Here is a 13881-nt window from a genome sequence, read left to right on the forward strand (position 1 = left end):
TTTGAATTTGTCTATCCAAGCCTCTGTATGTTGAAAGTGGAGATCATTAACAATGCTCCTTTCAGATACTAACTCCAATGTGTCTCGCCTTAAGGCGACACATGAACTCAAATACCAAGCTTACTGCATAGGTGATATCATGCCCTTAGGTAGCAGTCAAGTAGATCAAACTATCAATCAATCGTTGATATAGTGGTATCCACTGGATTAAACTCATCTGAAGTGGACAACTTAAGTCTGAAGACAATAGATGTGGCAATAGATGCTGCAATCATATGGTGGTAATATGGTTGCTTCTATCCTACAGTTCCGCAGATTCCCTTTTATGCTTGAAGGCCTCTAGATTCCACTTAAACACTTCTAACCTTTCTAGAGGGTCAGTCACAACTAAGAAAAGAAAGTTGAGTTCCATTTGTTAACCAAGAAAAGAACCCACCCAAAGGAGTTTTGTATGTGGCGTCTGGGTACATATTGTTGGTGTTTTAAATTGCTACTATAAACATTGCACATTTTATTTTTTGCGCTTTGGAGTGAAGATGAAATAACTAAAGAAAACCCGATCTCTCTATTTTTAATATTAGAGTTTAGAGCACAAGACTTGAAAATCTCCTATCTCACCAATGAGTTTGTTTAGTTTTGCAATACTAAACTGCAAGATGATTTAATATTTGAGATCATCAGCATCACATCCACAATTTGATTGGTTTTAACACAACACAAGAATGAAGGATAAGCAAACACCATGAAACACACAAAATTGCTTAATGAGCTTGAAAGTAAATTCATCGCAAAGCTCATATAAAAATTCTATGAATGGATTTCTTCCGTGCATGGGTACAACACTATAATCTTAATTTAAATGGAAATGTTGGCAGCGTAAGCAAGCTTCAACTTCACATTCATTACACACAAGAGACATTAATTGACTTAAAACTTGAGTGACAATTTCCGCAACATAAGTCTATGTTCAACTATAATTGCAATTTGTGTAAATGACATGTATTTATAGTTTTGTAGTTGTAGCTTCTTGAAGCTTCAAAAATAACAATCTTCATCCCTTAGAAAATAATAGTAATTACTAATTTGCAACTTCAATCTTCAAAAATAATATAAATTTGTAATTCCAGCACATTATTTCCATTTTTGCTTCTCATCGTGGGTGTCACTTTGAAGGGAGGGCTTAGATTCATCATCTTTTTTTCATTTATTTTATTTTGTTTGCCTCTCATCCTTGACTTGGGCCCTTAGATTAACTTGGGTGCCACATAATCAAGGAATTAAGCAGATTATTCACAAAAATGTTTTGAATTATGAAGGTTAACTGTGAGCTTGTAGTGAAGTGTAGTACATGGCATGATCTCAGTGCACTATCAGCATTTGTATATGTGTAAAATTAAATAGGGCCTCAGGCTCTTTAGTTAATATCTTTTGAAATACTTTCTTGTATTATTTATGCCTTGGCAATTTTCATCGGTACTAGTTAACCTCTGAAGTTGAATGCAATCGAGCATATTTTGAAGCATTTAACATATTGTTCCATGGAATACTCTAGCGCTTAGCATATTATTTAATATGGAATTTCAATCTTGAACCTCTATCTGCTTGAATCTAAGATTAATCGTGTTTATTTAAAGCTTGTTTTGAAAGTCCTTTGATTTGTGCTATTTTACTAAGAATTGCTTAAGTGGTCAACATCATCACCCTTGTTTTTCTTCTGCTTTAGATAATCTATTCCTCTACTCACTACCATTACTTAGCATTAGAATAGTGAAACGAGCCTAAATCTGGATTTTGCTCTGAATTTGAAACAAATCAGAGCTTCTCATTGTCATGACCTGACTGTGGACGCATGTAATCAGACAGGTGGAGGTGTGAATACATAGTATTCCAATATATGCACATGTTGTATTGTTAGTCTAAATTAAATTCAATTGTATTTCACTTATATTTTGTAGACTCTTGATTTGAGTTATGAATATGTAAGTTCATACACATTTGATGTATACATTTTATCTATTATATTATCTACCAAAGACTAGGTTCGATGATCCTTCATTTGACATTTTTTCTAATCTTAAGCAGAACAAGGGCGTGTCCTTGCAACTGGCCTGAATGATTATGGGCAACTAGGAGTACCTTTTGGAACAAGATATACTCAGGTAAATGCACGTTCATTGTAAAGAGAGGTCTATCATCAAAGTTTGATTTCCTTTATCTCTTAGGCCCAATGTAGCCTTCATCTCTTGTATTGCTTTGCATTTAAGGCATTTAGTTTTGAATTGCCCTTGTGAAAGGGATAGGAGTTAAAAGTTGTGTGGATTACCATATTGAACTGTCTTGATTTGAACTATTGATTATGCAGTTTAAATATTTGTATCTTGAGTCTTTCTTAGCATACTTATAGAATCTTAGAGTTTCTTAAGGAGAGCTTTTTTGATTGGTGTAGATTCATGGATAACATTGAGGGATTACGAAAATACTCCCATTTTTTGGTTAGAGGTATGGGTTATCTAAAACAAGAGAACTAACAAAATCTGAATCAATCCATATACTATGAAATAAAAGGAAGGGAATATAAAATAAAGTAAAACTTGAGGTGAATATTTAATTTGAAGATTTTTTAGGAATGGTAAATGAGAAAATTGTAACATTCACGGATCATTCAATTTCTGCAGTTATAACAAAATCAGAATTGCAATCAGCCTGATATAGTCCAAGCTAATCACAATCTGTGCAAGGATGTAATAGGTTATGCCGTTATTCAACCGACATTCTGTAACATTAGTTCAAATAATGAAAGCCAAATGAATCTGTTCAGATAGGGAAAGTCAAATGAATCTGACTTCATAGAAACTCTGTGCCCATGCTTGAACGCTAATAATTAACTTAGATTTTTTGGAAAGTAAACAGAGCATTTAATGATATTCATCCAGATTCCAAATCATACACAAATTTAAATATCCAAATCAAATTAAAATGACAACTTGGTTATGAATTGAATGCAACGGATACTGCTTACTGTCAAAAGAAAGTAACCCAGAACAAAACTGAGCATTTTAGTATTAATTCTAATTTTCTCGACTCCATACAAAATCTCCCACTTTTGGAGAGTAATTGAAAATTATATTTACATGGAAGAGTTTTCATTGAAGCAGAATTCAATACTCATGTTCTTTTCACTTTTGAGAATGTAAAAGAAAAACAAAAAATCATTAATTGCTGTTTTAACTACTTGAAGGGAGTCGAGAAAAAAATTGTTAGGATTTCATCTGCAAAATAATATCAAATAGAACAATAACATGCAAAAAAATAAAAAATACAATGCTTAGAAAATAGTTGCAAATTTTCTTATAGTGATAACAAGAATCACAAATCTCTCTGGGCGATCTCCTTGAGAGCAAAACTCTATTACAAAATATTATATCTATATGATCTTTAATTTATTATAATATCAATATAAAGTCCCTACAAAGAGTGATCTACAAGGTACAATCAATGCCATGTAATATTAACTAAATAATGATACCTTGACCGTTACAATGCTCAAATTAGCACATGGTTAGGATGTGAGGGTCCTACCATGCTCTCACCCTTTGGAAAGCCTTGATCTCGAAGATTGAATTGGGAAAACTATTGTTGAAGTTGATGGAGAGCTTCCTAAGTGGCATATTTTAGTTACATTTGCTGCCACTAAACCAAAATTTTAGTGATGGTGTGGTTATAGAGAGCATGATCATTGGTCCAAAATAGCCTCTAGCTCGAGGATGATAGATCCTTGTTTATCCAATTCAAGAAGTGTAGACACAATATGAACATGTTGCCCAAGGATCCTCTTTAGACAATAGTCATGTGAATCAAGATTTATCTTGGAGGATGTAGGGAGATCCAAGATGTAGGCCACTTTTCCCCTTGCTATAGTATCTATAAGGGTCCATGATTTGTGCATCAACTTTTATCTGCCGATAAGCTTGCGTAACATTTTCTTGTATGGTTGAGGACACAAGATAATCATATCCTCAATAGTGATTTTGCGCCTGAAGTGGTGTTGATTCGCTTGCTGTTTCATTTGAGGCCAAGTTGTCTTTGGGAGTTTGGGAAAGGAACTCATGGGTGTTGAGAATGGAGTCAACAATTTGTACTTTGGAACTGCCTAGCGATTAGGAAGCAAGGGATGGTGGAATTTGGCCATACACAACTTTATAGGGTGTCTCTTGCATTTAGACCACTACAATGCCACTGCCCAAGCATCACTTTCATTGGTAAAGGGTTTGGAAAAGTTTGGCTGCACATGTATTGGTGTAGTGCACATATCATGCTTAAGTAAATTGAAAGCCTTCTATGCCATTTCTGACCACATGAATGCAACACAAATGGAATTTCCTTAAACATGGCAATTTGATCCTAGCCTTTGACAAATTTCTGTAATAGCCAGCAAAAGCCAAGAATCCTTGAAGGCTTTTGAGATTTTTTGGTTTTGGCCAATTTTTCACGTCTTCAATGTTTTGAGGGTCAACCTTAATTCCTTTGGCATATATGATATGTCCTAGATATATGTAATGTCCTCTTTTCTAGCACACATTGTATGATGTTGTCGTTAGCCTATTTCTCCATGGTCCTGTAGGCTAACCAAGACTCTTAAGGGATCTTGATGATATTTGGCCTAGGCAGTTTCAGTTAACTACGATTCTGAGATGTTTTGATGTGTTTTTGGGTTACTTTGTATTTATAGTAAGTCAGTTGGGCTAGGTTAGGATCATTAGTGGTTCATGAATAATATCCTGTTAATGGTTATTGATGATATTGAGTCGAGATTTTAATAATCATTTGCGATTATTAATTTATTTATCAATAAAGTTAAGTTATAAAGTTAAATTAAAATATTTAACTTTATTGATGTGGCAACTTAAGTTAAAAGGGAAAGTAATTTAAATATTAAAAGTTCCCTTTATTAAAATGTGGAGACATGAATTTTAAGGTGAAAACTGAAAAAGTATTTCTTCTATCCCACATTGGCTAGAAAGTGTGTGAGCTCTCCTAGGAAAGTTATAAAAGGTTCTTAAGAGCTCATTAATGGAAATGCTTGGTTTATTATTTTCTCTTGGAGAGTTTGGGAGCTTTGGCTTTCAGCAGGTTTGAGGATGGAAACCTTTGAGCTTGGAGGCAGTGGACGAAAACCTATTGTTAGTTGGAGATATCATTTAGGCGTCTTGCTTGTGTTTCACATTTTTGGAAATGAAGGTACTGCTGTTGTAAGATACCTTTTATGTATCTACTATTCATTTTGCTAGGGTTTGAATATTGTGAAGGAGTTTGGATGCCAAACTCGTTGAGCTGCATGTTGGACATTGTTGGGTGCTACAGTGCTGTGAACAGTGCGTGAACAATGTTGCTACAGTGACACATCAGTTTGCTGTCCACAAGATTTTGATGATCTACTTGGCACTTCATTGACACATTATGCTGCCTAAGGTTTCAGCACCCTATTCCTAGGTTTGGACACATCTCTTTGGAGGAGTTTGGGATTATTTTTAGCTGTCATAATCTTCAGACAAAGGGCAGAAAATATCAGACCTACATAAGGAGATTCAGACATTATCTTCAGCCATTCATGTCATCAAATTATGCCTAAAGGACACATTGAATTTCAGGCCATATCCCTATTGCCATCCATTGGGGCTAAAACCCGTGACTAAAGGGAACTTCAGGGATGTAGGAAAGATTAACCCAGCAGCAGTTCAAAGTATTAGTGACTGTTTTTTTACCAGCTGGGCTGAGCATTGTTAGCTGCAACCCTTCATTTGGAGTCTACTTCTGGTATGTGAACTTGTGCTTGAGTTGGACACACCGTTGTAGAAGAAACTTGAAATTTCCAGATTATAATAGGATTGAAATTTGAGGAGATATTTCTGTTTTCAGTTTGAATCAGATTTGAAATAAGAATAAGCTTATGATTATTATCTTTATTATCTTGTCATTGTTATCTATTAGTCATTGTATTCAACTCTTTTTCTAAGCAAACATTGCACAAACTAAAACCTCTGAAACAAAGGAAAACTCAGAAATCAGTCCTAAGAAGAATACATGCCAAGTGTTTGACAAAATGTCAAACCACACAAACTGAAAAAATAAGTGCAGAAAGGATAGGGGTTCTTACCAAAAGTTTGGCTGCACAGGTATTGGTGTAGTGCACATATCATGCTTGAGTAAATTGAAATCCTTCTATGCCATTTCTAACCACATGAATGCAACACAAATGAAATTTTCTTAAACATGTCAATTTGATCTTAGCCTTTGACAAATTTCTGTAATAGCCAGCAAAAGCCAAGAATCCTTGAAGGCTTTTGAGAGTTTTTGGTTTTGGCCAATTTTTCATGTCTTCAATGTTTTGAGGGCCAACCTTAATTCCTTTGGCATATATGATATGTCCTAGATATTTGGCCTTTGTTTGGCCAAAATAATGTTGGAAATATTGTCATTGATGTCAAGGGCAATCAGTTGAGATTGTTGGAAATATTGTCATTGATGTAAGAGCCATTGTGAGAGGTATTCATTTTTTCAGTTGATGTCAAAGAATTTTACATTAACTGTAATTGATATTGAAGAAATCACTGTTAAGAGATTCCGAAGTTTAAATTAAAGATATAAACTTATTTATTCTGGTTGATTGCTCTTAGCATCAAAGAAAGATATACATATATATGCAATGATTGTTATCAATTAATATGCGGCATGCTGACCGATTCATTATATGAGAAGCGATTCTGTTAGAGCAGTGATAAGAAAGATATGTTGAAGACTATTAAAAGGAAAGATTATTTCATTAAAAAGAGACTTTCATTACCATTGAGAGAAGAGACTTCTTAGAAGTTCATTATCAGAGAGCAGCGACTTTAGACTATTGAAATATATCTAGTTCATATCCCTTGATTGGGCCGACCTAACTTGGTAAATGTTTGATGGGCCTCCTTATGTGATTATATTATGAAGCTTGTGAATGTTAAAGGGCAGGCCCAATTTTGGGCACTCAATTGTGTAACTTGTAATTGGGTCTGGCCCTAAATGGGCATTGTAACTTGTGATTCATGCTGGGCCCTAAATGGGTGATACAATGTAACTTGTTGATGTGATAGGGCTGACCCTATAATATGTAACTTGTAATTATTATGGGTCAGACCTGTTGGTGTTTGTTTTATCATCTACCAAACATTAGAATAGGATGCTCGAAGGCATTCTATCCTCTCCTGAAAAATCACTACTGATTCCAAGGTCTATATGTGCGAACAAGCGACTTTAGTTGAATAGCTTCTTGGGTAGTGTATGCTGAAAATCTCAAGGGGGACTTACGTTTAACAACTGTCTTGAACTGCTGGACTTAGATGGATATAGCAATTTTAGGCTCTTCTTTTTTTTTTTGATTTTCTGGGAATTAGACTTTCAAAAGAAAAGGAAAAAGGGATAGGGTTTGAGAAGGCTAATCTAATCCTACGAATTCTGGAGACGGTATCAACTGGGTGCTCTCGAGAAACCAAACCTTGCTTCGCCACACTAGGGACAACTACACAAAGTCGGTGCAATCTTCGATGGGTTGTGCTTATGATCGTGATGTTGGGATGCACAGAGGACGGGCTCAGACTAACTTTGCACGATAAGATGGAAATCATCCATTTACCAAAAGTATGAGCGGAGATACACCATCAATTGACACTTATCAAATCCTTCATTCAAATTAACAACAATGAAAGCAAATCTAAATTAATTCTAACTAAGTGTTGAGGAAATTGAAACCATGCAAATCATTCAAACAATAGGGATTACAAAGCAGTGCACATGCAATATATTATCTGGAAATGACCTTAAGCAACAATACATCAAAAACCTCACACTCTCCAAATGAGAGGAGGTAGCCTTATATAGTTTTCAAAAATAAATGAACTGCCGAGATCAAACAGTGATCAAGGGCCCAGATTGAAAGCTACAAACCCTAATTAAGGTTTCCCAAAACTAACTACCCTCAACCAATGAGAAAATTACATTTGGGACACTTGTCCTTCTTGCTAAATATGAACCATCGATGAAAATAGAAGGTTGTTGCATTGTGAAGTGTGCCCTTTTAGAAGCTTCTGGATAAGTCAGGTCCATTGAACCTGGACATGCTGACTTGGAGCAATCTGATTGGTCGAAAGATGACGAGGCGCCACCTCAACGTGTTGGATGTCTTCCTTGAATTCTCCAATTTGTGTCAAGAAATTGTCTATGTATGGAAATTTGATTCCTTCTTGTCGCCATTTGATTTTGCTTGGGAGCTTGTCTTTTTCAATTCCTTCCGGAGATGAAATCCTTAAAGAAGTTGGAAGTTTATTTAACTTTTCCATATTTTCACCAAGTCTGAGAACTTTTCTTTCTTAATACCTTGAGATTCTTTCAAGTGCCTCGAATTTGGAGAAGAAATCCCTTCGTGAAGTATTTCATACTTAGCCAAATTTTGGCCCTCTCTATGCTTGGACGAACCTTGCTCGTGGTCCTGTCTTCAATTCTGAATTTGGCTTGAAACTCCATTTGTGTTTTCTATGACGATCCTGCCTTCAGCTGCCAATTTATGTTGCGCGGGGGGAGGGTAAAAGCTCTAGATAACCCCTTGCAAATATGAAATGATGGGATCAAGTTGTTCAGGCATTCGCTATGATCATGCCCTCCCTCTCAATACCCTGACATTTGGAGAAGAATTTCTCCATGCCTTCATCATAATTGAGGAAATTGGAATTTTCTCATACTTAGCCAAATTTTGGCGATCTCCACGCTCGGATGAACTTTGCTCGTGAACTTGTCCTCAATCCTCTGTTTGGCTTGATATTCTAGCTGCGATCTCTATGATGATCCCGCTTCTATTTCCTCTTGCGACCTGTAAAACCAAAGGAAAATTAGTTAGAGATCTATCTTGGATTAAAGAAGATTTTCTTTCATTTTCATACTTAGCCATGAGAATGGGATTTTCACATGTAAATTCTCCAACCTTCAAGATAACTGTGATCACAATCCAACACCAAGTGTTATAACTCCGAAAATTTCTTATACTTAGCCAAAAAAAATGATTTTCCTCCCTTCAAAATTCGAACAAATTCACTAAAAATCATTTCTTAAACTCTAGAAAAAAACTCAGAAAATACATAAATCTGCGTCATGAATTTAATTTCACCTTCGAATAAATGGAAGTAAGGCTGGAAATTTCTCAAAAATACTCAAAAATTCAGGAGAGATTCAATAATTCTTCCGTATATTGGTTGTCTTTCTCCAAAAATCTGTGAAACTTTTGTCAAAAAGTTTATCCAACTTCCAACAATATCCAAAACTTTCTCTAGATGAACTCCAAACTGAAAGTATTTTACTATGCTCTCCTTAATATTTTCTAACTTCTTGGTGTAGACATGAAGTTTACAACGAAGTATTTGTAAATAAAGTTAAATCCTCAATCGGAAACCCTTAAAATCTTCCAACTCATGTTTCCAATTTTAACTTCATTCTTTAGGAAAGTGTTGTCATGTTTCCAAATTCGAAGAAAATATCTTCCAAAAGTTTCCAATTTGGCTATAAGTTCGAAATATTTATTAATCTTCCAATATTCTCTTTTAAAAACTTTCCATTTTGGATTTAAGTTCGAAATCCTTATCAATCTTCAAATATTCTTTTCCAAAGAACTTGCTATTTTGGTCTCTAAGTTCGAAATCTTGAAGGATTTTCATGACATCACTTGTATTTTCGTTGATTTTGTTTGACTTTTATGCTTAGGTGGACTTTTGAAGACTCACCTTCATCTTCTTCAAGCTTTGACGGACTTTTGGAAGCTTACCTTCTTTGGCGGACTTTCCTTTACCTCTCAATGCATGGCGGAGATTTAGAGGTCTCCACATCATCTCCTTGGATAGGGCGGAGTTTTGGTGTTACTTCCACCAAGGCGGACTTTGGTGTCACCTCCACCAAGGCGGACTTTGAAGGCTCCAATATGCTTGGAGGGTGGAGTTTAGACTTGGCTTCTATCATGGCGGGCTTCCTTGAAGGCCTCCCTTGGGCGGAGTTTTGGAGACTCTCCCTTGAGCAGACTTTGGTGAGTCCTCTACCTTGAGCGGACTTCTAAGGCCTCTCCTCATGGGCGGACTTTGGAGACTCTCCTACCTTGTTGCTTGCCAAGGCGGACTTCTAGATAACCCTTCATCAAGACTTGAAGGCTTAGGGCGGACTTTTCATATGGCTCTTCTTCCATGACTTAGCATCTTGGGCGGAGTTTGAAGACTTCTCCAACATGGGCGGACTTCCCTGAGATCACCATCATTTTGCTAGGGTAGGGTGGACTTTAGAGGTGGCACCAAGGAGGGCGGAGTTTTGGGCTCTCTCTCCTTAGTCTTCTTGACCTATGGGGGACTTTGGAGACTCCTCTACATGGCGGGCTTTAGGCTATACCCCTTCATGGCGGACTTCTAAGACCTCTCCTCATGGGCTTCCAAACTGAACCTATACATGGCGGAGTTTTGACAAGGCTCCCACATGGCGGACCTTGGAGGGCATTCCTTCATGGCAGACTTTGGAGGGTTGGCCACCAACATGGTAGGATAGGGCGGAGTTTCAAGTGTTGGCCACCAAGGTGCTAGGATAGGGCGGAGTTTCAAGACCATTCACTCAGCAGCACCTTGGGCAGAGTTTTGGATGACCAACACCATGGGCGGAGTTTTGGAAGGTGTTCTCCTTGGGCGGACTTCTGGGTGACCTTAACCAAGGCGGACTTTGAAGGTCTTCCTCATGCATGGCGGACTTTGGTGTTCCCTCTCAACATGGCGGACTTTTGGAGAGACCTCAACCAAGGTGGAGTTTTAGGCTTCCACCAAGGAGGGCGGACATTGGAAGACCTCTTCAAACATGGCGGACTTTGAGCACCTCTCCATCATGGGGCGGAGTTTAGAGCTCTCTCTTCAAGGCGGACTATATATGAAATATAACATTTAAGTATAAGTGGTATTTCAATATGTCTTTTCTCTTAAGTTATATTTCATATATATTGTCAGGATGTTTGAGAGTGGTTTCGGACCTCTAGGACTAATAATGCAAAATCTAGTTTTTGGAGGATTCTCCAATTTTCCAGACTTAGTCAAATTTCAGGATCAGGATGACATTCCAGACTTAGCCAAATTTCTTGACATTTGAGGATCAGGATGATTTTTCGAGCTGATTATCCTTTGAATGTGCCATGACCCCCTAAAATATAGAAACTTAGCTTTTTGCGCCAAAACTTGAAAATTTTGGATCGCGGTCGAAGCAGGTCAGTGGTATCAGTGCAAACCCTAGGTCCCCATTCCGAAAAAGCAAAAAGCAGACATCCCTAAAAAATAGGGAAAACTTTCTAAAAATAGCCATACCGGGGATTGGGCTAAAAGTGCCAAAAATGAAACTTCCTAAAAAATAGGAAAAAGCAAAAAAGCAAACTTTCTATTTGTCCAAATTTGTCCAAATCAATTGCGATCTTCGCCCTTTGGCCTTTCTAGGCACTTTGACGGCATCCAGACTCTGGTATCACTTGGCTTGCAAAAACTAGCTTTCAATCTCTAAGACTTGAACCGTTCAAAACTGAGCAAGGCTTGGCAAAAAATGAAGCTGAAGGCCACGAGACACTAACAAAAACCCTAGAAAGCAGGAAAAGAGAGGGTCCCCATTTGCAATGGGGTGATGTGTGAAAAAGGTCACAACAAGACCCTATTTTGGGCGCCAACTTTAATACACTTGATTTATGCTAGCCGACTTGAAGAATTAAAGGTCAAGTCGCCTATAAGTACAAAGTACTTATCATTGTTCACATCATCTTTTAGTGAAACTATCTCTGCAATATACAACAACAAACATCTGTAGATGCACAACGAACACTGTTGGAAGCAACAACGAACACCCTTGAAGGTCAGCGAACTCCATCTGAAGGGCAACGAAGCTTCCCTTTTGACTGCAGTCTTCACTTGAAGGTCAACGAACTGTCATTGAAGGCTGTGGACATCATCAGCAAACTTCATCTTTGTGACAACAACATCTGCAGATAAGTTCACTGTGTTTGGTTTGCTGATAGCTTCAAGTGTTGAAGCTCAACTGTAAAGAAACAATTAGTTATTGTTTAATAAAGATTTGAGATATTGTAGCTAGGTTTTTCACCTCCAAGAGGGAGGTTTTCCCAAGGTATAAGCGTGTTATGTGTGTGCTTTATTTTAGTTTGGTTTTCTGTTCTATATTGTTAATCTGATCATTAAAAACTAACATGGTATCAGAGCAGTGTCTAGACTTCAAACTAAATTCACACTCTTGTGGCGAGGATATTTATGAAGTGCTTATAGATGAGAATGGATTCTGAGTGATGGCAAGGGCCGAAGGCCACGCAGCACTCATCATATGATTCGGTGTGATCTAAGTGGATGGTTATGTTGAAAACTAACTTATAAAGAAAAGTATTTTTTGAATTTTTCATGTTGTTATCAATTCATTGGATAGCGAATCATGTATGATAGTCTTAAACTATTAGTAACCTCTCTTGAATGTTTTTAGGACGGAGATTGCATTCTAGGGTGGATGAGCTTGATACATCCTGTGGGAAAGTCATGCAGGTTGAAGAATGGAGATGCAGCTTGCTGCCATAAGACTAAGTTGGTGGCTGAAGATGTTTTCTCGAAAAAGAAGGCTATAACATTCAGAAGGAGTGTGATGTTTCAGCTTCAGAGGGAGCTTGTTAGGCTCAGAGGGAGCCTGTTTCTTTCAGCTTAAGAGGAAGCCGCATTCTTGGGTTAATGCATTCTTCTATGGGAGAAGTTTGAGGTGAAAGCCCTCGTTCCACCCTCTGCGAGTAGGTATGGTGGAGCCACCCTCTACGAGTAGGCATGGTGGTGTTACATTCTTCTCTGGGAGAAGTTTGAGGTTAGAGCCCTCGTTCCACCCTCTGCGAGTAGGCATGGTGAACCCACCCTCTACGAGTAGGTATGGTGGGTATCATTGAAGAAATTCCACCCTCTGCGAGTAGGCATGGTGGTCCCACCCTTTGCGAGTAGGTATGGTGGGTATCATGGAAGAAATTCCATGAAGGGTTCATTCACCCTTTGGGAGTAGCTATGGTGAACGTATCATGTGTTTCATCCATGGGAGTAGCCATGGTGGTAGCCTCTATGTGACTTGATCATTCAAGGGATCCTCCCTAGCTAAGAGGGAGTGTTGAAATATAGCTAGGTCGTATCCCTTGATTGGGCCGACCTAACTTGGTAAATGTTTGATGGGCCTTCTTATGTGGTTATATTATGAAGCTTGTGAATGTTAAAGGGTAGGCCCTATTTTGGGCGCTCAACTTGTGTAACTTGTAATTGGGTCTAGCCCCAAATGGGCATTGTAACTTGTGATTCATGCTGGGCCCTAAATGGGTGATACAATGTAACTTGTTGATGTGATAGGGCTGACCCTATAATATGTAACTTGTAATTATTATGGGTCAGACCCTATTTTGGGCGCCAACTTTAATACATTTGATTTATGCTAGCCGACTTGAAGAATTAAAGGTCAAGTCGCCTATAAGTACAAAGTACTTATCATTGTTCATATCATCTTTTAGTGAAACTATCTCTGCAATATACAACAACGAACATCTGTAGATGCACATCGAACACTGTTGGAAGGAACAACGAACACCCTTGAAGGTTAGCGAACTCCATCTGAAGGGCAGCAAACCTTCCCTTCTGACAACAGTCTTCACTTGAAGGTCAACGAACTGTCATTGAAGGCTGTGGACATCATCAACGAACTTCATCTTTGTGACAACAACATCTGCAGATAAGTTCACTGTGTTTAGTTTGCTGATAGCTTCAAGTGTTGAAGCTC

General features: G+C 37.7%; 1 protein-coding gene across 4 annotated transcripts in view; it reads left to right on the forward strand.

Moving 5' to 3' along the window:
* The window catches only part of LOC131069481 (ultraviolet-B receptor UVR8), a 143891-nt gene that overhangs the window by 1419 nt on the left and 128591 nt on the right, over positions 1 to 13881 (forward strand). For all 4 annotated transcript variants that reach the window (XM_058004920.2, XM_058004922.2, XM_058004921.2 and 1 more), the window contains exon 2: positions 2083 to 2159. In XM_058004920.2, the coding sequence (XP_057860903.1) occupies positions 2083 to 2159 (77 nt within the window). The remainder of the gene's footprint in view (positions 1 to 2082; positions 2160 to 13881) is intronic.

This window comes from Cryptomeria japonica, chromosome 11 (genome assembly GCF_030272615.1).
Source record: "Cryptomeria japonica chromosome 11, Sugi_1.0, whole genome shotgun sequence".
NCBI lineage: Eukaryota > Viridiplantae > Streptophyta > Pinopsida > Cupressales > Cupressaceae > Cryptomeria > Cryptomeria japonica.